At 37.7% G+C, this 20724-nt stretch overlaps 2 protein-coding genes across 3 annotated transcripts; one reads left to right on the forward strand and one right to left on the reverse strand.

Moving 5' to 3' along the window:
- Positions 1-1438: 1438 nt before the first annotated feature.
- Positions 1439-10126, reverse strand: psmd3 (proteasome 26S subunit, non-ATPase 3). The gene is made up of 12 exons (XM_051872704.1): positions 9859-10126; positions 8314-8504; positions 5748-5885; positions 5227-5363; positions 4944-5134; positions 4412-4515; positions 4219-4333; positions 3576-3695; positions 2467-2570; positions 2230-2385; positions 1832-1882; positions 1439-1752 (listed from the first exon to the last, which is right to left on the reverse strand). Exons 1-12 carry the CDS (start codon positions 9977-9979, stop codon positions 1675-1677), a joined length of 1506 nt encoding a protein of 501 aa, XP_051728664.1. The 5' UTR covers positions 9980-10126; the 3' UTR covers positions 1439-1674.
- A 619-nt stretch (positions 10127-10745) lies between these two features.
- Positions 10746-20318, forward strand: ankle1 (ankyrin repeat and LEM domain containing 1). Of its 2 annotated transcripts, none has more exons than XM_051872702.1 (9): positions 10746-11077; positions 13144-13296; positions 13525-13630; positions 13823-13943; positions 15151-17277; positions 17643-17811; positions 17908-18070; positions 19378-19510; positions 19621-20318. In XM_051872702.1, exons 1-9 carry the CDS (start codon positions 11007-11009, stop codon positions 19782-19784), a joined length of 3207 nt encoding a protein of 1068 aa, XP_051728662.1. In that variant the 5' UTR covers positions 10746-11006; the 3' UTR covers positions 19785-20318. The 2 variants fall into 2 exon arrangements, with proteins under 2 accessions (XP_051728662.1, XP_051728663.1); XM_051872703.1 differs by having other exon boundaries at positions 10749-11077; positions 19378-19483.
- Positions 20319-20724: the final 406 nt, after the last annotated feature.

Raw genomic sequence — 20724 nt, forward strand, 5'->3', positions numbered from 1 at the left:
GATAGAAAGATATAGATAGATAGATTTAGATAGAAAGATAGATAGATAGATTTAGATAGAAAGATAGATTTAGATAGAAAGATAGAAATAGATAGATAGATAGATAGATTTAGATAGACAGAAAAGGATATAGATAGAAAGATATAGATAGATAGATAGATTTAGATAGAAAGATAGCTTTAGTTTGATGGATAGATAGATTTAGATAGATAGATTTAGATAGAAAGATAGAAATAGTCAGATAGATAGAAAGATAGATAGATTTAGTTTGATAGATTTAGTTTGATAGATAGATAGATAGATAGATAGATTTAGATAGAAAGATATACATAGAAAGAGAGAGATAGAAAGATATATATAGATAGATTAGAAATATTAGATAGAATGGAAGTTTAAATGAGTCTCAATGGTTTAGAAATAGAACATAGAATGGCAGCTAATGGAGTCTGATGAGCCTCTGCAACTGTCAAAATTTGAATTTTGACAGTTGGAGTTTGAACAGTCTTGGCTCATTTGAACATTCCGTCAATGAAAGTCAATGGGATTTTTCCAAGTTTTGATCAGCATTTTTAGGAAAACCGTAAGTCTGATCAGTCTGAAAAGATATAGCAACTCGAGTCAGAACAGTCTGAAGGTCTAGTCCGAGTTTGGTGGTTGTAGCTTGAACAGTCTAGGAGGAGTAGCAGGGCAAAATTTAGTCTAAGAAAAATAAGCTTAAATAGAATATCAATAAGTGGGCTTTTTCAAGCCAACTTAATTAAGTATTGAAAAATAATCATTTTTAAAAAAAGCTCTGTAAACGCTTGCATTTTTTTGCAAGACTATAAGTGTGTCCCATCAGGTAATCAAAAGTTCTACACACACTTGCGGTCTTCACGCCCACTTAAACACTTGAGCCAAATACAGGAAATACGTCATGTAAGTGGGAGTGGTCATGGTGAAACCTCCCAACATTTGGTATCTCTGAAAAGCCCTGAATGTGCTCTTTAAAGGACATCCAGATTTAAAACTGTGACATGTTAGGTCTCAGAGAAATTCACTAAAATATAATATCCTCTACAGAGGACAAAACTCCATAGCTGGTAGTCAGGAGGATTCAACATAAGCACAAATCCTTGGACAATTCATAGTTTTTTGCAAGTAGGAAAACATGCATTTCCAGATGGGAAGAAAGTCACTGTCTGCCATTCTAAACTTTCATCTGTAAAATACTAATTTCACATTTAACTGAAGCCTTTGATTTAAATAGAAGAAAAAACAGGATTAAATGTAAATCAGTAACAGACAAGCTTTCTCCTTCTGTAATAATCTGTTAACAGCCATCTGCCTCTTTATATTCAGCCAGTAAATTCCACCAATTTCAAAATTAATGTCTATTTTGTTCATTTGGTAAAGCAAGACAATGCTTTTCATTTCAACACTTTCTAACAAGACACGATTGTTTATTTGAGATTTATTGCTGCAAACCACATGTATAAAACTGATGCATGTAATGGTGAAAAAAAAAAAAAAACAAGCATCCATGAGTTTACAAAACCAGAGAACTGATGGGTTTATAATGTTACATCACACAGTACGTTCATGGATTATAATAAGAGCACAGCTGAAGCTCCTGTGAGGAACAGACGGGCAATTTAAGATTGGAGGAAAAAAAGGATGTGAGGCTCTGCAAACTCATGGGAAACTATCATCATCATCTTCTGCCATCTCTTTGGCAAACTCCAGATCCTGCTGCTCCCGTTCTCTTCTCTCCTGTCAACACATGCAGACAATCTGTCAACAAGCTGTTTCAGCGGAGCTTCTGTGCACAGTGACCGTGTGTCCGTCTCACCTCAGCTGACTCCAGATCCTTGTTGTACGCCTTGGGTGGGAATCTCATGGCCTGCACAGAAATGGGTGGATTCTGTTAACAGCACTCAAGTGAACAGTAGTGGATCTCAGACGTTTCAGAGTGGCTCTGAATTCTGAGTGACACCCACATTACTTTTGTTTGCACATATCTGTTGCTCGATTTATGAAGTTGAAGTATATCAAATGAATAATCAACATTTAGAACATTAATGTTAAATAAGGCACTTTCACAGGCATTGAGCCTCAGTGGCCACCAGTGCCCTGCAATGTGTGCAAATTCAGAAAATTAAGCAGTGTCCTGCGACAATTCAATCGAATGGCTTCACAAACCTATACACAACTATTTTAAAACAATCCATACGATGACATTTCTCCTACCTTGACAGACATGTTGTGGATATCCAGACAGAAGGAGATGCGCTGGTGGAAAGCGAGCTGAGGCTCTCGGGTGCTGTAAATGTCCATGGTCTCCTTAGACTGAACGTAACCTTTCTCGTGGTTTATGCTGGCCTCAATGACACCGTCACGGATCGCCTGGAGATATAGTGTGTCAGTTAGTGTGATCGTGGCACTGTATGTGTGGACGTGATGCTGTCAGATGAGCGGGACACTGACCTTAGCCACAATGAACTCGGCATCTTCAGGACTGTCCAGCTGCAGCTTCTGAGCGATGTCCGCCAGAGAGATCCGAGAGTACGACAAACTGATCATTCTCACTCCTACACGGGAAACACATCAAACACCTGCGTCAAGCATCCTAAATACAGCTGCCTACATACAGGCTAGCATTCAGCCAAATGTGCTAACGAACACACCCTCAAACATTTCAGCGTGAGCAGGGTTAGACAAACTTTCCTGCAAAGAATTAAATGCACACTTCGGTATAGAATGAAATATAAGCACTTTCACTGTGGAGAGACATGCATACATGTGTTAGTGCTTTACAGTTGTATAGTACAGAATATCTCAGATGGACTGTAGGGCTGCACACTAATGTAAACCAGAATCAAGCAACAACAAATTGCCTGGAAGACTATAGCGAAAGGGACGACTCATCAAACACAAGGAGAGAGGCTTCAAATATTCCCTTCAGATCACAACTGAATCCCATGGGCCTTGTCTGAGGAAGACACGGCTCTTCCGAGCACAGCGAGAGACCGACATCTATCCTGAGAGTCGCACTGGATGCAACATCCTGACCCATGCTGGACTGAAGCTGGAAATCACCTCAGATCTGAACTGCTGAGAAAACCTGGATCTGAACTACTATTCGCTAATTTAGAAATAAATAACATGTTTCCTGATTCTCAATTTTAATACCACAGTACTGAACCCCTTTAAATGAAGCCTTCTAACTGATATGAAAAAGTGACAAATCTGAAAAAGTAAATACTTCACAGAATTATCCTTGGAGCATTTTCAGTCAAGTCAATTTGACTGAATTATACTATTTGGGTAGCTTCTTATAGACACTAATGAAACGAGGCCATTCATATTCTAAATTTATTCCACAGAATCCATTCTTATTCACATTTATGAAATGATTCTCTATCACTACTAAAAATCCTTGTCATTAAGACATTAAAGATTGGTCGGTGTCTGAAAGCAGCCGGTAGAGAATGGTGTCAGTACTCGCTACTGCAGAAAGGGCGAATGTGCCGTTAGTTCATTATAAAAGAATGAAAGTAAAGAAAAGAAGCAGAACTCTGAGCTCCACGACTCACCGGTTTTGATGACGTTGTGTCTGAGACGGATGATCAGCGTGTAGGTGCCATCTGCCTGAAACTTCTCTCCAAACTGATCCAACGCCTGGTTAAATTTGGCAAGATTTCCCGTTCTCACCGCTAGACAGGCCAGAAGTTCAGAAACGGCACACTGTTATTCTGAGATAATGATCTTAGGAAGGAGTTGAGATTGATAAACAATACTGAATCCTCAATTTCAGAAGGAAAAAATTATGTTAAGAATTTGTAATTGAATTACTTGTAATACAACAGTGACACCAGAAGAGAAATTACATGCTAAAATACATCCTTCACAACTACACTGATCACATACATTTATCATTTAACTTTTAAAGTAGTAGTGTTACTGATTACACACTTAGGAAAAAAAGTCAGGTAAGGTATTTTAGATTTAACAATTAATACACACACTTTATTCACCATTCACTCCTTTCTTGAACTACATCTAAAGCGCTTCGGCCTCTGAGACGTCGATATGAAGGACACACAACTGACTTCATTAAAACTATGAATGTCATATGGTGATTTAAGTTATATATGCGGTTCAGGTGTTTCATGTCGATCATAACACAATCTTTGCTTGCCGGTGTTAAGCAGGAGGAGAGCGGCTGAAGTGAGTTACCCTGTGTGAGCAGGAAGTAGGGCATGAGAGACCTCTTGAGAGACGGCTGACGGAACTGCAGACGGTCTGGAATCTCACCCAGCAGCAACTCCACCACGATCAGCAGCTTATGAACCTGATGGACACACAATCATGATTCACAACAGCAACAGCAGAAGGAGAGCGGAGAGCGCAGACGCAGGCGAACACTCACCGTCTGCTTGAAGCCCACGGCGGTGTGCTGAGGTGCTTTCCGCAGGGCGTTTGTTAGAGTCCTCCTCGCTTCTGAATACTCCAGCTGGATGGCCTTGATCCGCCCTGAAACCAGCCAACCATTTAATAATAATAATGTCACAATTTTACTACGCCATTTACTAATAATATTACATATTTTGTCTCATTGAAATGATTATTTGACAGTAAAGCACTGTGTTTGATTTGGGATTGAGATTATTATTTATTAAATTGACTGTAACCTAAACAGGATGTCAGAATACACATGCAAAAAAAAAAAAAAAAAAAACCTGCCAAGCTTCATAACAAAAAATGACTAATTTTACTCCAAAAATGTGTTCTAACCCGATGTGCCTCAATTATTTACGGCTCCAAATCAATCACAAATCACAGCCAATCAGAAGAGCGTGTGTAAGCGGTGTTTAGAATGATGATGACCAGGTGTTAAACGCAGTGTGAAAAACTCTAGTCAAATTTAATTCAGACCATAAATTCATAACTCCTTCACTCACCTGTGTAGTATAGATAGCGAGCCCACTCATTGTTATTGGCCAGCTCAGGGAACACCGATTTGGACACAAGTTTCTCAGCCTGGTCATATAAATTGTACTGCAAGTAGTTGCGCAGAAGCAGGTTTAGCAGCGTGGCCTGACCATCAGCGTCCCGGCGTAACGTAGCTGTCCTCAAGCGCGTGTGCAGGAAACTGGGTCATTAAAGAACAGAAGTGACCATCTCAACACAACTGCATGAAACTTCCCAAGCTGATCTTTGTGATACTGTGGAAAAACGGCTCACCTGCGGACCACGTCGAGCTGGTTTAGGAACTCGTACACACGGGAATGGTAGTAGTAACACTTGGCAGCCACTAAATCCAAAGCACGACGGTTCTGAGAGCCGATCTTCTGTAGCAGGTCATCCGAGACTTTCTGAGCCTGTGCAGGACAGGGTTTATGGATGAAATCAGAGGATTTTAGGCCTGCAACCACAACTCATTTGGATATCATTTGGACATCTTGATAACTGATTAATCTTTCAATTTCTTTGATTGATTAGATTTAATTTAAAAAGCTCCCAATGTTATTTTCTGTGTTTAGTTGAAGTGTGAACATGAAACCCAATGTGCTGGACTGCAGTGAAATCTAATAGCTCTGTCAGCAGACTTTGTTTGAATAATTTTTCTGATTTTTATAGCTTTAACGTTGACATTCCTGTTTTATATACATAATTCACAATAAAACCCTATGAATTTTTATTCACATTTCCCACAGATGACTGATAACCAGACGTATGATTTGACAGCTGCGCATGGCGTTCACCTCAGTGTAGCGCTGATTGTTGGTGAGGTAGACCACCATCAGCAGCTGAAGATACGCCTCCACCTCCGGGAGGAGCGGCGTGGCGGCAGCTTTTCCCGTGCGAGGCCTGAACTGCACGTCCCCTTCATTCTCCACCGGCTGAAGGAGAAAGACTTCAGTTACAAATCAACACAGCAACTTGTGTCTAATTTTAGGGCTGCAAAAAACTTCAGGGCTCAAAGTTAAGCATTTCCAGATACTTATTACAAGTTAAACCAATGGATGAAAAATGGGATGAAGTGCCTACATTCAGTTCCTTACAGTAGAAATCTTCAATTTTCTGGTTTCAAAAGAGTCCAGGATTATTCCTGTAAAGCTTTGGGTGTGTCATTTGGGTTTGTTCAATGAACCATTTAGCTGTCAAAAACAGCCTGCAGGTTTATGCTGCAGAAAAATATTCAACTCATGCTCTTGCATGTATGGGTAATGAAAAAATTGACAAAATCAGCACAATTATCCCTAATAGTAACTTGAATGTTCAGCTTTTAGTATTTGCAGAGTATCAAAAACACAAAAGATTAGTGTATGTTACTAGTGTATGGTTTTATTAGAGTGTGGTTACTAATAGGCAATTTAAAACATTTGGCAAACATGTCTTGTTTTTTTTTGTCCATAGAATTGAAGGATCTTAAGGATTCTCAATAGCAGCCTGTGTGTGTTACCTTAAGAGAGCAACCATATATGCGTTGTGTTATTTTCTTAGTTTTTTATATAATTTAATTTTATAATCATTTAAAATTATTAGTCATTTATGTAGTCATTTGATTTATAATTTTATCATTAATTTATTATTTTATTTTATTATTCATATGTCATTTTATGTTTTTATATAATTTATATTACTTATTTCCTTTCTGTGGTTTCCAATTCTATGATTGTGTGGTTTTAAGGGATGTTTGTTTTAGAGTTAGAGATGAGAGAATATTTTTAACATCACAAGACGATGTTGTGAAGCAGTAATTTTTCATTGTTTTTGTTGTGTTATAATAACACTGGTTAGATTTGTACTGGTCAGACAAAGCATGAGCAATAACACATACACAACTAAGATTATTCAATAAACTCGCTTCGTCTCCCGGGGCCTGTACTGTGAAGCCGAATTAGCTGGCTAGCCAGGTAAGTTTCAGATTAGTTTGCGCCAATCCAGGGTTTTAGGTACCATGAAATTGACTTGGCTTTTAGGGGTGTTCATCACAATAGTAACTTACGCTCCAAGGCAGGTTTTGTTCTGGGTAAGAGATCTCAAACCAAAATGGGACCAATCAGATGTGAGGAAAGTGACACTGACACATCCAATGCAATAAAGTCACTCCCCTAGTTTCTCTTCCTCCAAATTAAAGGTCACTATATAGTAAAAACAAATATTTAACGATGAAATTGTCTGGCTTTAATCAATTAGACTAATTAATTTTTATATGATTTATATAATTATTATATGATCTATATTAATCCATTACACACAAGCAATTTTAGTTTAACAGTTATTATTAAGCATTTAGTTTAAATGAATATGAATATATACAGATAATATGTAATATAAATAAGCTGTGGAATCAATAGATAACTCTTTAAAAATGACTACATGTGACCTTACATGTTTGAGTCTCTATCGCTATATATTATCAACTATATAAATTAACTTCAAGTTTCACTTGATAGAGAAAGATAATTTCTTTTATTTGTCCTCTTTCATGAACAAGTATCTTCTTTAGTGTAAATGAGTTTAAAATTCTTCATTTTCTTCAATCTCTTAACCTTCAGCAAGAGTTTTGAATCGCGCTGGCTCACGAGAATCGAATCACAGGCTGTTTTGGCGGTTTGCCACTGATGTCACGCGCTCCACAAACTCAGGATCAAAGCCTGAGTTGACAGAGAAAGTTGATGATCAGCGTCATGGTACCAACAAAGCCAGATTGGAGTGGTTTGGTTTTGTCAACTTGAAACTAATCCTATAACCCTGAGTTTGTTCAACTACCATCATGGTACAGGCCCCCGCTTCTGCTCTTCCCCGGCTTTCTCATTCAAACTCTCAGGCTGATAGAAGACATATCTGTGATTCGGCGTCCAGGCCGGATTTAATATATCTAATTTTTCTGAAGCGGAGATCAATCCGATCCAACATTTTGGATATCTGCACGATCTAACACAATGGAAGTCAATGAGCATCAAAACTGTTTGTTTTACCAGCAATCAAAATTTCTACTTTTGTGTTCCACAGAAGAAGAAAGTCCTGTGGGTTAGGAATGACATGAGGGTGAGTGAATGATGACATGATTAGCATTTTTGGGTGAACTATCCCTTTAAACATAAGGAAAGGGATGCATCACAGGACTAGATACAGCCAAACCTGATGCTTAAAATAAGGACCGAGTCATTCAGAATGTGGACAAAACTTTTCTTTGTTCTAAAACTGTCAACTTTCATGTATTATTTTAGCCTGTTCAAACCCTGAAATCAAAAAGCAGTTCCCCAAGTTTGACACCTGAATATTTGTTGATGAACAGAAAGATGCAAGTGTTTTTGGTACCTGCTCCAGGAAGCTGAGCAGGAACTCTTTGCTGGCAGCGTTGGAGGTGAAGAATCCCGACACGGCCTTGTGCAGGACATTGGGATTGAGGCGACGGCTGGTGGAGGGCAGAGCTCTCAGCGCACGGAGGACGAAGCGTGGCTCCTTCCCCAGAACAGCCTTCTCGATCTGCTTCACGTGCTCCTTGATATCTGCATCCATGATCAAACACATTAGAGTCATCTACAGAGCCATCCATGCCTTCATCATGTAGATCGTAGTGATTAGAGGTCAACTGCTTTTAATTATCGCACTGGACAATAAGTTTCTTGAAACTACATGAATTGTGAAAAGCGCTATACAAATAGATGTTAAGTGAATTGCATTTACAGGAAAAAGTAGTAACAAAAACAAGTTACTTTGATCAGAGGAGTTAATGTGTGTGTTTCTGCAATACATTTTTAGTCAAATATAACACTAAACTCACAGTTTCTGTTTTTATCATCTTTTTTTTAATTTTTTTTTTATTATAAATATACTGACTTAAATCAACTTCAACTGCTTTTCAATTCAATTCAAAATAAGCTGCATTTATAATACAAGACTTTTTTTTTTTTTTTTTTTTTTTTTTTTTTTACATTTTTGCACAATGTGTCACAGTGATGGGCAGTTTCAGTCCTGGAGGCCACTAATCAAACACACCTGAACCAGATAATCAATGTCTTCAGGATTATTAGAAAGTTTTTTCAGGGTTGAATCTGTTCATCCCTACAGAGACATCAGTGTTTCCCATTAATCACTGTGGCAATATATTACAATGATTTCTGTCTGAGAGGCATGTAATTACAGCTGTAATTTCAAGTAAAATTGATTACACTGTTGACCTTTACACTTTAATCCACCCTTTAACCTATCCCTAACTTTACCGTGTCTACCTCAATAACAGTGTTTGACAATACAACATCAACACAATAAGAACACTGAACCTAACAATTATTATTATTATTATTATTATTATTTTGATGTAAGCACATAGTAATTAGGGTTATATAATGCAATATTTAATGCCATTTGAAAAATAAGTGTAAAACGTGCTGAAGCATAGCTATTTTTAAAATTTTAGCTTTTTTTATTTTAACAACATTTCCATTGTTGTAATTATTGTTAACTGTGTAATGAAGCTCAGCAGTAATTTACATAAATCTAAATCGGTGGAGCTGTGCTTCAGTAACTCGCTGCATGACACAGCAGTCATGATGAACACAAGATAGAGACTCAACCAGTTTATTTTACTTTGAGTGAACATCGTTTTAATGGCGTTTCTCATTCAGTTTTATACTTCAGTCCACTAACAGCCTTGTTTTGTTTTCTAACGTGCATTACTGATATCACACCAGTGATCATATTTACAAACAAACTGGGTGTTCATCTTTTGGCTCTGCACGCCTTAGTCATAATAAATCTCGCAATAGCGACAGATTACAGAGAATTACAGAGGATGCCGGTGTTGTTTTGACTGGTAAAATCATTTATTCTCATGGCATTAGTGGTAAATAAGGTTCTGACCGTCCAGTGTCAGCTGGTCCTGCTCTCTGGGCGCGCGCTGCTCGTCCTCCTTCATCTCCACATCCTCCACATCTTTATCCGCGCGGGGTTTCTCGCGTCTCTTTGCCGTCGCTTCTTTCATCCTGACGCTCAGATGTTGGAGTCTGATCTCGTAACGCGATGTAAATAAGCTGCTCGCTTGAATTCACGCCGGACACACTAATACAGAAGATGACTGGCAATTCTCACGGGCTGCAATGGATTATGGGGCGCTTGTGTTCTTTCTCGTTTGTATTTCCGTGTCGATCTGACGAGCGGGAAATAAAGTGCTGCCATCTGCTGACACAACGCACGCACTGTCTGTTAGCCCATTAAATGCATATTGAACTATCCATAAGTCCCAAAGATTACATAAATGATGAACTTCCTAACTGTGTGTGCACATTAAATCATTCTTGACTCTATTTACTTCCGTAATGCATGTTACTGGTTTCACTGTGAACGATTCATTTATGCCTTTATTTTTTTTTTTCTCAAATAAAAATATTTTGACTTTGCTATTAAAATTAACTACACGATGTCCTCACGTCTCTCTGCTGACGCATTGCTTTATCATAACTTTAATGAGCATTTTATGAGCATTTGTTTGTCTTGTGCCATTTGCTGGATGCTGGAAGAGAGAGATTTAACTCAGATTTACTCGCTGCTCCTTCTCTGCAGATCGACCAATGAGATCTTTAGTTTTACATGGAAAAAATAAACCTGTTATGTGAAGTAACAATAAACACCAGTGAACGTCCAGCCGTTTTCCTTAACCGGAGTTAAATCTTCTCGCTGTGCTGCACCACTGCGCCACCGCGTGGACATCTTTGAGAGGTTGGCCAAAACATCCAAACATCAAGCCGCAGTGAATCGCTGCGCCTCCGCGACGGCAGGTGGCGCTGTGTCGTTTGACAGAAGCGGAAAAACTGTGAATGGAGGGAATTTTGTTGTGGATGACAGCGATGTCAGGATAAACATTCTTGTTCAGAATGAAACTTCATCAAAACAAAGGCAAAACACATTTCTAAGAACCCTTTTAAAGCCTTGTCGCTGAGAGTTTATACTGGAAAACATGGTCTGGAATCATTTTAACACTCCTGTGCAGTGAGACTCATTTAGCAGCAATAATGGCTGTGAAAGGCAGCAGTGCGCAGTTAGAGGCTTTACTGATCGATGCAGTTAGTGAAGCAGACGCCAGGTAAGCACTGACTTCACATGCTTGTTGACAAGTTGTTTGAGCTTTAAATATAGCTGTCTGTTTGTCACAAGGATCACATGTTGGGATCAAGCTGCCACCTGAACGCAAATTATTAATTGCAATTTCTGATGGCCAAAACAACAGAAATCGGTTTTAGAGGTTTCATAAATAACTTGTGCTCTGTAATAAATATTTTACTTTAAAGTCATGATATAGATGTTCGTACATTAGAAATAGGGTGTAACGGGGCTGAGAGCTTCTTTACTACCAAAATAGTGTGTAATTGCAGAATATGTCTTTTACTGAACACTGATGGAGAAACACATTTTGGGAAAAGAAGTGTATGAGGCGGTGAAGGAAATGAGATACTGTTGAAATTATTGATATAAATACTTTAGCTAAAGTTATATGTTTTGTGTAATATCTAAGTTAATGCTTGGTCAAAACAAGTACTTTATCAAAGTTTGCACTCTTTTCTGTTTACTTTAATAAATAAAATACATTTATTTTTATTCAATAAATGCCCTATTAAAGTATTTTATTTTTTAAATAAAAATAACCTAATTTAACAATAACATGATAGCTATTATATGACATGATTATTGATGCAGTGAGATCCAGACGAAGAAGTGATAGATAAAAATAATTATATTAATAAATAAAGTTAATGACTAATAAAAACAATAAAAAAAATGAATGGTTAAATGAATTTGTAAGTAATAATCAGTCTTTAAAGGGTTAGTTCACCCAAAAATGAAAATAATGTCATTTATTACTCATCCTCATGCCGTTCCACACCCGTAAGACCTTCGTTAATCTTCGGAACACAAATTGAGATATTTTTGTTGAAATCCGATGGCTCAGTGAGGCATCCATAGGCAGCAATGACATTTCCTCTCTCAAGATCCATAAAGGTACTAAAAACAAATTTAAATCAGTTCATGTGAGTACAGTGGTTTAATATTAATATTATAAAGCGACGATAATATTTTTGGTGCGCCAAAAAAAACCAAAATAATGACTTCTATAGTGATGGCCAATTTCAAAACACTGCTTCATGAAGCTTCGGAGTGTTATGAATCAGCGGTTCGGAGCGCCAAAGTCATGTGATTTCAGCAGTTTGGCGGTTTGACACGTGATCCGAATCATGATTCGACACGCTGATTCATAACGCTCCGAAGCTTCATGAAGCAGTGTTTTGAAATTCGGCCATCACTAAATAAGTCGTTATTTTGTTTTTTTGGCGCACCAAAAATATTCTTGTCGCTTTATAATATTAATATTGAACCACTGTACTCACATGAACTGATTTAAATATGTTTTTAGTACGTTAATGGATCTTGAGAGAGGAAATGTCATTGCTGGCTATGCAGTCCTCACTGAGCCATCGGATTTCATCAAAAATATCTTAATTTGTGTTCCGAAGATTAACAAAGGTCTTACGGGTGTGGAACGACATGAGGGTGAGTAATTAATGACATTATTTTCATTTTTGGGTGAACTAACCCTTTAATAGTAAGTAACAAAGTAACAATAAACCAATCTGTAACAAAATATTTCTGTGTAAAATAATCTTGCCACGACAGTAAAAGGAGCAGAAGAAGGGCCTTCTTGATATGAGCGGGACGCAAAACAATGTAGGAGGAACTTTGCAAACATTTAAGAATAATATGTTTGAATGGATTAATCATAGAAGTAACCATAAAAGAATAATCATAATAATCATAAGCGTAATTATTTTATACACTAATTGTATTAAATGATTCATGCCAAGAAATGAACCATTATAAATATGGTGATTATCTCTAAAGTGGACACCCAACTTAATTATAATAACCATCTGAATCTAACCATGTCATGTCAACAATTGTAAAAGTCAGCCAGCTGTTTATCATCATGTGAAATATTGTGGCTTCAGCCCCATATACCTTACTTTTACATATTCTTCAGTTATTAAAAAACTGTTGATTTAGTTACCTTCAACAAAATGGAAAATCATTAACTCAACTGGACTGTTGCATGTTGTCACATGCAGACATGAGCATAATCTTGTAATTGTTATAAAGGTGTGTAGAGTCTCTGCTGCGTCGGGGTGCAAACCCGAATGGGATTGTCCGGGAGGGTGTGGCAGCGGTTCATTTAGCTGCAGGTAAAGAGTCTGAGAAAGGACTGCGTTGTCTTAAACTCATCCTACAGCACGGAGCCGACCCAAACCTCAGGTCAGTTACACCGCTAGACATGAGTGGTTCACTGCCACAGCTATAATCATATCAGTTAAACGACAGCTTTCTGGGAATGCTTGGCTATGATTGGTCATTCACGCCATTTTGTGTAATAATAGAATATAATGCCCATGGCAAAGAAGTATAACTGAACATTCATCTGGTACACTAATGTTTCCTGCATAGCTGTGTTAAAGATGAAGTTGTTTTTTTGGTTTGTTTTAGGACTAGTGATGATCTGACTCCACTACATATTGCTGCGTCCTGGGGGTGTTTTCAGAATCTCAGATTACTATTAAGGAACGGTGGAAACCCTAACCTCAAAGATCAAGTAAAGCATTCAGTGCATTAACATCTCCAGTATTGACCTGCATAGATCTAGACATTTAACCCTGTATTTTAAATCAAGTGGAAGCTAAAATTAACTTTTTTTTTTTTTTTTTTTTTTTTTTAACAATTGCTGTCTTTACCTTTTTTTTTAAAGTGAGGTACCTTAAAAAAGTGTTTACTGCTTTATTTCTAGGATGGGAATAAACCATCTGATCTGGCTGAACAGGAGGAGAACAGTAAATGTGCTAGTCTTCTTCAAGAGTATGAATCACACACATCCAAAGAGGAACACGATATACCCAAATTTCAATATTGTAAGTTTTTTTTGTTGTTATCATTTAGGTTATTTGTCAGGCCTTGTTGTAACACTGTTCTATTAAGGCCTCCACTCTGTATGTACCTCTGTATCACACCTGATTCAGATCATCAGGAGAGAGATTCATGAGCTGAGCTGCGTTCCGATTGACAGGGTCCCTACACAGTGTTCACTGCTCCCTGTTTCCTGAGCACGTTCACTTCACTTGACAAAATGCATTCATTCGGAACACCTGTAACATCACACAGACGAAAATGACCATAGTTTTATTTAATACGCATGTGTATATAATACATGCAAGTGCATTTATGTAAATAAGCTATTATTAATTATTGTAAATTGTCATATTTAAAGTGCTAAACTGTGTACATCTAGTATAACCAAGTTGCGTTTATTTACATATTATTTATACCATACTCAAGGAAGAGAGAGCAGTGAACACTGCATAGGGACCCTGTCAATGCAGGTCAGTTCATGAATCTCCTTAAACACAGTTGGTTATGTCTTATATGAACATAAACAGTTGTGAAATAAATCGCATGTGTATCAGTATGTTGGATCCGTGCATCAGGTCTTGAAGAGCCCAAGAATCCTGCTGCAGTGTGTCATTAATCAAACAACAAAAGACAAAGAAAGTTACTGCTCTTCAGTAGATTTAGTAGGATTATTCTGTTTAATTTGTACAATGAAGACTACGCAGTTTTACATTTGTTTTTTTTTTATTATTATTGTTTATTTCACAGGAAAGTTATATTTGTTAAGCTCTAAGCTGTTCCTAATCATCTCTAAGAGAGTGAACGGAATATGTTGCACATGTTACCTATAAATAAGAGTTGTCAGTTCATGATACTTTCTTATCTCTTAATTTTAATACTTTACATAGTTCTACGTTGTTGTTAAGAATAGATAAATAGCCCCCTTGGGTCTGTTTGAAGTCTTCTATTTATTTAGTATTTATTTAGGTGATCAGTATTGGTGATGGGTATCGGTCGATACTGCTTTCAGTGATCAGTGATTAGCCCCAAAATCCTGATCGGAGCACCCTTACAAAATATGTTAAGGATGTGCGCCAGGACCGGAATTGGGAACCGCTGTTTTAAAAGAAGTGTTCCATCAAAGTCAAAAATAATACAGTTTTATCTGTTGTTTGTGTGTGAAGAAAAAATTATACTATCATAATATTCTGTCGTCCTTTTTTTTTCTAGCTATCCTTTCTGGCCAGTCCATGAGTGACAGTTCGTTCAGTCCAGAAGCGTCAATGTTGATTCCTCCTGGAGCAGAACCACTGAGCAGCACACGTCTATCCTCTTTTTCCAGCATGTGCAGACACAGTGGAAAACCTTTGAACAGAGAAAGTCAGGCTTTCTGGCTCTCAGAAATGTCAGATCTTGAGTCACATGATTCTCATATTTGGAATAATGGTGAAATTTGTAAAGAGTTACCCATATTGTCTAGTACTTGTCTTTCTGCTGTGGACAATAAAAACAATCCAGGGGTAATATTTGAACATCAGCATCAAGCCGCAGATAGTGACTGTGATGTTTTGCAGTCTCAGAATATCCCTGTTTGTTCTCAACAGGAAAACCGGAAAAGTGTCACCTTCAGAGGAACTATTGATTATTTGCCCATTATTGGAAAAGATGATCATCAGCAGCTCTCTCTCGATCAGTCTAGTGATCTTACGTTAGATCTTTCTCAATACCCTGATTTCCTAGATACTAAACGTATGGCTACTGTGTTACAGAATCAGGGAATCGATGTCACATATCCCGACGATGTATTCATTTTTTCCAAAGAAGTCAACACATTGGACGATGAATTTGATAAGACTGTTGTGGGACCTGTACAACTTGATGATGATGATGATAATGATGAATTTAAGAGCATCATTCAGCCCCTCATCAGTAGTGGATCTAGCGAGTACAATAGCTGTGGCAGTGACCCGTACCAGAGCCCAACTGAAGGTTCAGTGGAAAATGGGTTGCCCAGTACTAAAGACAATGGAAATCCACCTTTGACCAAAACCTGTGCCCACAAATCAGAATCGACTGTAGGGCAGAGTGTTTTCAGTGTTAGAAATGAATGCCTTTCCTTTGTTGGAGATGGAAACAGACAACTGCCAGACAGAGTCAGGAGTCATATTGAACAAATGAGTTTATCCGCAATTGGCCAAGATGCTGGTAAATTTGAGGTGGCCAATACTGAAACTGATATTCCAAGTCCATTTGTCACTGGGAGAACAAGGTCCAGATTGAGTCGTCATTCAGAGAGAATGAGCCAAAAACTGGCCTCCTTACAAACCAGCTCTTGCCTCTTTGAACAGACACTACCTACTGCTACTCGTTTGCGACGCAACACAGTTAAGTCACCATATGGTATGTCAAAGCACAGTCTTGACGAAGACGGAATCCATGGAGAAAGCAAAATAGAGGATGTTGATTCGCAGTTGAGCTGTCTGAAGTTATCTGTGAGCTCAGATGGCCAAAGCCAAGCTGACACGCAAATGTTATCTGAGAGCATGGCTGACACGGTCTTAATTTCTGAAAGGAGTGTTGAACCACAGTTGGAAACGAGTGCCAGCGAGGCTGGTAATAAGGTTATTACTTCTGTTTGTTACAAAGAACCAGTGGAACATTTGACCGATATGACAGAAGTGACGAATACCACAACAGGAACACCACAGATGATCCCTACTGCTGTAGGAGACAAAGAGTCCTGTGTTACGTGTGGACTTACTTCTCAAGGGTCTTTGCCATTTCAGGTAAATAACTCAGAATCTCCTTCCAGTTTGATGTACGAGTCCCCAAAAGCACAGAAGAATCCAGGGCGCTCTGGATGTACACCTCGGTATAGCATGAGTCGACTGTCAGGCCATTCGTCGCGGCAGACACTGGCAAACCTTTCTTGCACACCTGGTGGGCAGCCTGTAAGTACTGATACGGATGAACCTGTGGAATACCTTTATACTGACACTGAAGAGGGCCATAAGCTCATTGAGACTCATGTTCCCCCAACGGCCAATGCCTCCTTCAGCTCTAGCATAAGCACCAATATCTCTGAAGACACACTTCTTTATGATTGGCGCTCCCTTCAGCTCGGGTCTACAAGTCCAGACTGTAGCGCAGAAAGCTGTCATCCCAAACAGGGTGATGATGTTGGAGTAAGTGGCCTAACTGACAGGGAACTCAGAAACAAGTTAATTGAAATGGGAGAAGATCCAGGACCCATAAACAGTCAAACCCGCCCACTGTATGTGCGCAAGTTGAAGAGATCCCTTCAAAATATGTCACACCACCAGAAATCAGTCCCTCTGAGCCCCACTGATTTCAGTGGTAAGTACACAAAAATAAACGAATGACATCAGGCCAAGGTACTCAACATGTTGTTTTTTTTTTTTTTTTTTAAATAATTGGCCTTCAAAGATCACATTAATCAGGCAACGTGCTTTAATTTAGTGTCTCATAAAATACGCTAATTGGCTAGTTGCCATTCTAATTGACAACATGAAAGTTACATATCATAAAAATGAATCTGTCAAACTGGCTTAATATTTTGTAACCTAATTGATGATAAATAAAAAATAAAAAAAGCGTCTGCTAAATGACTAAATGTTAAATAATTGTAAAGTAAATTGGGCAAAAAATAAAGAGTAGATAATCATATACATGTCATGCTTTATTAATTATTTCTTTCTCAGCTGCAGGTTATAGTCCAGAACTCGAAAATGCGCTTCACAGATTTCTGCTCCCTAATTGTCAAGCAGATGAGCTCGCTCTGTGTGAGCAGTTTGATAAGCCGGATCAGAATAAGAGATGGCGTGAGGGTTTCATTAAGTCCAGCTTTAACTACCTGCTGCTTGATCCACGGTATGTATTTTCCCTCACATTTTGTTGCCTTTATTTGGACAATGACTTTTTTTTTTTTATTGTTTACTAACATTTTCTCCCACTGCTGTTTTATAGAGTGACAAAGAATCTACCATATCGAAGTCAATCCATGATCCCTAAAGAATGTTTTCAGACGTTCATCAATGCGGTTTTCTATGTTGGGAAGGGCAAGCGTTCTAGACCTTACAGTCACCTCTATGAAGCTCTCGAATATTTCAAAGGAGACAAGACCTCAAAGGTCAGATGTGTCCTTATTTGATTATATTTGATATTTTTGTGTGAGATATTTAGTCTAGGGCTGCCCTCGACTAAAGAATTTTCTGGTCAACTAGTAGTCGTTCATTTCAAGCGATTAGTCGACTAATCGCACGTTTATTAATAAACCATATAAATTATAATAAAGAGCCTTTAATGCCTACATACCCTAATCAGTGTTCAAGCGCACACATAAAGCTTGCCACAGCGCACCGGCAGAAGTAATGATTATGAATGTGTTGGGGAAAAATAGCAAGGAGATTGCTTTAACATTTTAATAATTAATTGATAAACTAGTGTTTTCGGTTGCTGACTCTTCATCTCTGCAGTAGTGGACGCGCCTATGCATGTTTCATGTGGATTACATAACCTGAGAATATTTGTTTTCCATTTGAATTGGTTAATTTTAAAGTAGACATTTCACTTTCTATTGATATATTTTTCATGTCTGTGAGGCAAGTTTACATGGAGTTTCGGTTCTTTTTTGGCACGCTCAAGTTCACAGAGAGAGAACCCTGCACCCTGTTTGCTTTCATTATTTTACAAAAGCACAACGTTTTGTTGTTATTCTGAGTGCGCACAAATAAAAGTAGACTCTTCGCAGATTCAAAAGATATATTACTCTTATCTGTATGGCCAAAAATGACAGCCTCCATGTTAGCTGTCATGCAGTAAACGTGCTACTATTCAGCTTTCATACTCCTCACAAACACTTGAATAGGTCATATTTTTCTAGATTAACATTAAAACGAATGGCCATGTAAAGTTGCTACTACTTAGGTTACATTTTTCAGATGATAAGCCATATTTGAGGTTGATGAATGATAGGCGAGCGTTTTGGATGTCCTCCCCGACATACTGTAATTACCACATAGACCAACTGTTATCGATCTGTCCGTCACAGAAAGCCACTTCCTGTGGATTTTTTTTTTTTTTTTTTACCTGCGACTTCTTGATTAATTCAGAGAGTGGATCAGTGTTTACTGGATACCTGCTGAAAATAGATCAGTCCAATTTGCAAAAGAATCATTCAGTGGAGTTTTCGAACTGGTCCACTGAAAAGAATCTACTCAAAAGATTGATTTGATCATTATTGCTGCCAGGTCTCTCTTCACTTATAAATAACAAGGAACTGCATATTTTTCTGAAATTGAATAATAATAAAAAAAAACAGCACATCTCCCTTCACATCTTAGTACCGCTCTCACTCATGCTTCTTAATGTTAATAATAAATGCTATGAATGGTATTATAAATGCTATAAATGGTATTTTTCTCTTGGTGTCTCCAGAAACTCTGCTCAAAAGTGCAGCACATCCTGCAGGTCTGGAACGCCGGGCATGGAGTAATATCTCTGCACTGTTTCCAAAACGTCATTGCTGTGGAAGCGTACACACGTGAGGCTTGTATGGTGGATGCCATTGGTAAAGAGATCTGAACTTGGCTGTTTGGATAGTTTTAAATGTTTTTTGCAGAACAAATTTGCATCTCAATGTCTTAATTGTTAATTGTTCACATGTTTATCTTTTATTAGGGCTGAAGATGCTCACAAACCAGAAAAGAGGAGACTACTATGGTGTTGTGTCAACTTGGTCTGTGCGGAGAAAACGGGAGTTAGGCGTTCACCTGCTTTATCGGGCGATGCAGATCTTCTTAGCTGAAGGAGAACGACAGCTCCGACCCGCCGACATCAGATGAACCATCAACACTGTGGCATTACAGAAAACTCTAATACTGAAGCATATGCATACGCTCTTTACTATTCCAAAAACATTGACATATTGCTGTTGTTTTTATCAATAAATATCAGCACTTTATGATTGACTGAGGACCAGCTACTGTGCAGCTGCAGAGAAATTATTACTTTAAGAATTCAGCAAATAACAAAATACAAACCACAGAAGATCAGCAGTTCAAATTCCAAATTTTATTAAATGTTTTTTTTTTTTTAATTAAATCTTTTTTAAATGTATTGAAATGATTTTAATGCATAAAATGAGTAACATGCAGCAGTATATTTTTGTTTTATTGCATATGTCATTACATAAATCATTTTGACAGTTTTTAAATCCTTATCCATTTTGTGAAATTAGGTCTTAGATATCTATCTGTAAAATGTCTTTTAGTTTTTAGATGAAATATATGATCGAGCTGATTGTTAGATGATTAAGCTAGTTGTTTATACTTTTATAAAGAATTAACTCATTATGTAAATAAAAAAGTGAAAGAATATTTTTGAGTTGATTATTTCATGAAAGACAAAATAGAGGCCAAAAATATCTGCCATTTGCTTTATTCTAAGTGCCATATTCATTTTAATGTATATATTTTTTTATCATTTTATGTTTTCTCTGGGAACTGAACCCATGACTGACTTTGCTATCACCATGTTTTACTGTTTGAGCAACAAGAATCCATTCCTGTTGAATATCATTTTTCTTAAATAGATCATGTCGCAGAAATCTGTATATAAAATATATCTGACTTAAGGTGTTAAGTTGACCCTGTGGGCTCAAGAATCTTTGGATCTTCTCTTATTACCGCGCAGGATTACTAAACCTAACTCCAAGTTTCTCTTTGCATGAATGTTTATTAGCAGCTCAAACAATTACACATTTATCTGTTAAGAAATCTCCAC

This window comes from Ctenopharyngodon idella, chromosome 19 (genome assembly GCF_019924925.1).
Source record: "Ctenopharyngodon idella isolate HZGC_01 chromosome 19, HZGC01, whole genome shotgun sequence".
NCBI classification, from domain to species: domain Eukaryota; kingdom Metazoa; phylum Chordata; class Actinopteri; order Cypriniformes; family Xenocyprididae; genus Ctenopharyngodon; species Ctenopharyngodon idella.

Excerpts from the sequence above, each read along its gene's own strand:
- psmd3 (XM_051872704.1), bottom strand. The coding sequence starts at position 9,979 with ATGAAAGAAGCGACGGCAAAGAGACGCGAGAAACCCCGCGCGGATAAA. Across the intron at positions 5,886-8,313 it reads TGCTCAGCTTCCTGGAGCAG|CCGGTGGAGAATGAAGGGGA; the intron begins GTACCAAAAACA and ends TTTCTCCTTCAG. Across the intron at positions 4,516-4,943 it reads TCGCTATCTATACTACACAG|GGCGGATCAAGGCCATCCAG; the intron begins GTGAGTGAAGGA and ends GGCTGGTTTCAG.
- ankle1 (XM_051872702.1), top strand. The coding sequence starts at position 11,007 with ATGGCTGTGAAAGGCAGCAGTGCGCAGTTAGAGGCTTTACTGATCGAT. Across the intron at positions 11,078-13,143 it reads GTTAGTGAAGCAGACGCCAG|GTGTGTAGAGTCTCTGCTGC; the intron begins GTAAGCACTGAC and ends ATTGTTATAAAG. Across the intron at positions 13,944-15,150 it reads TATACCCAAATTTCAATATT|CTATCCTTTCTGGCCAGTCC; the intron begins GTAAGTTTTTTT and ends TTTTTTTTCTAG.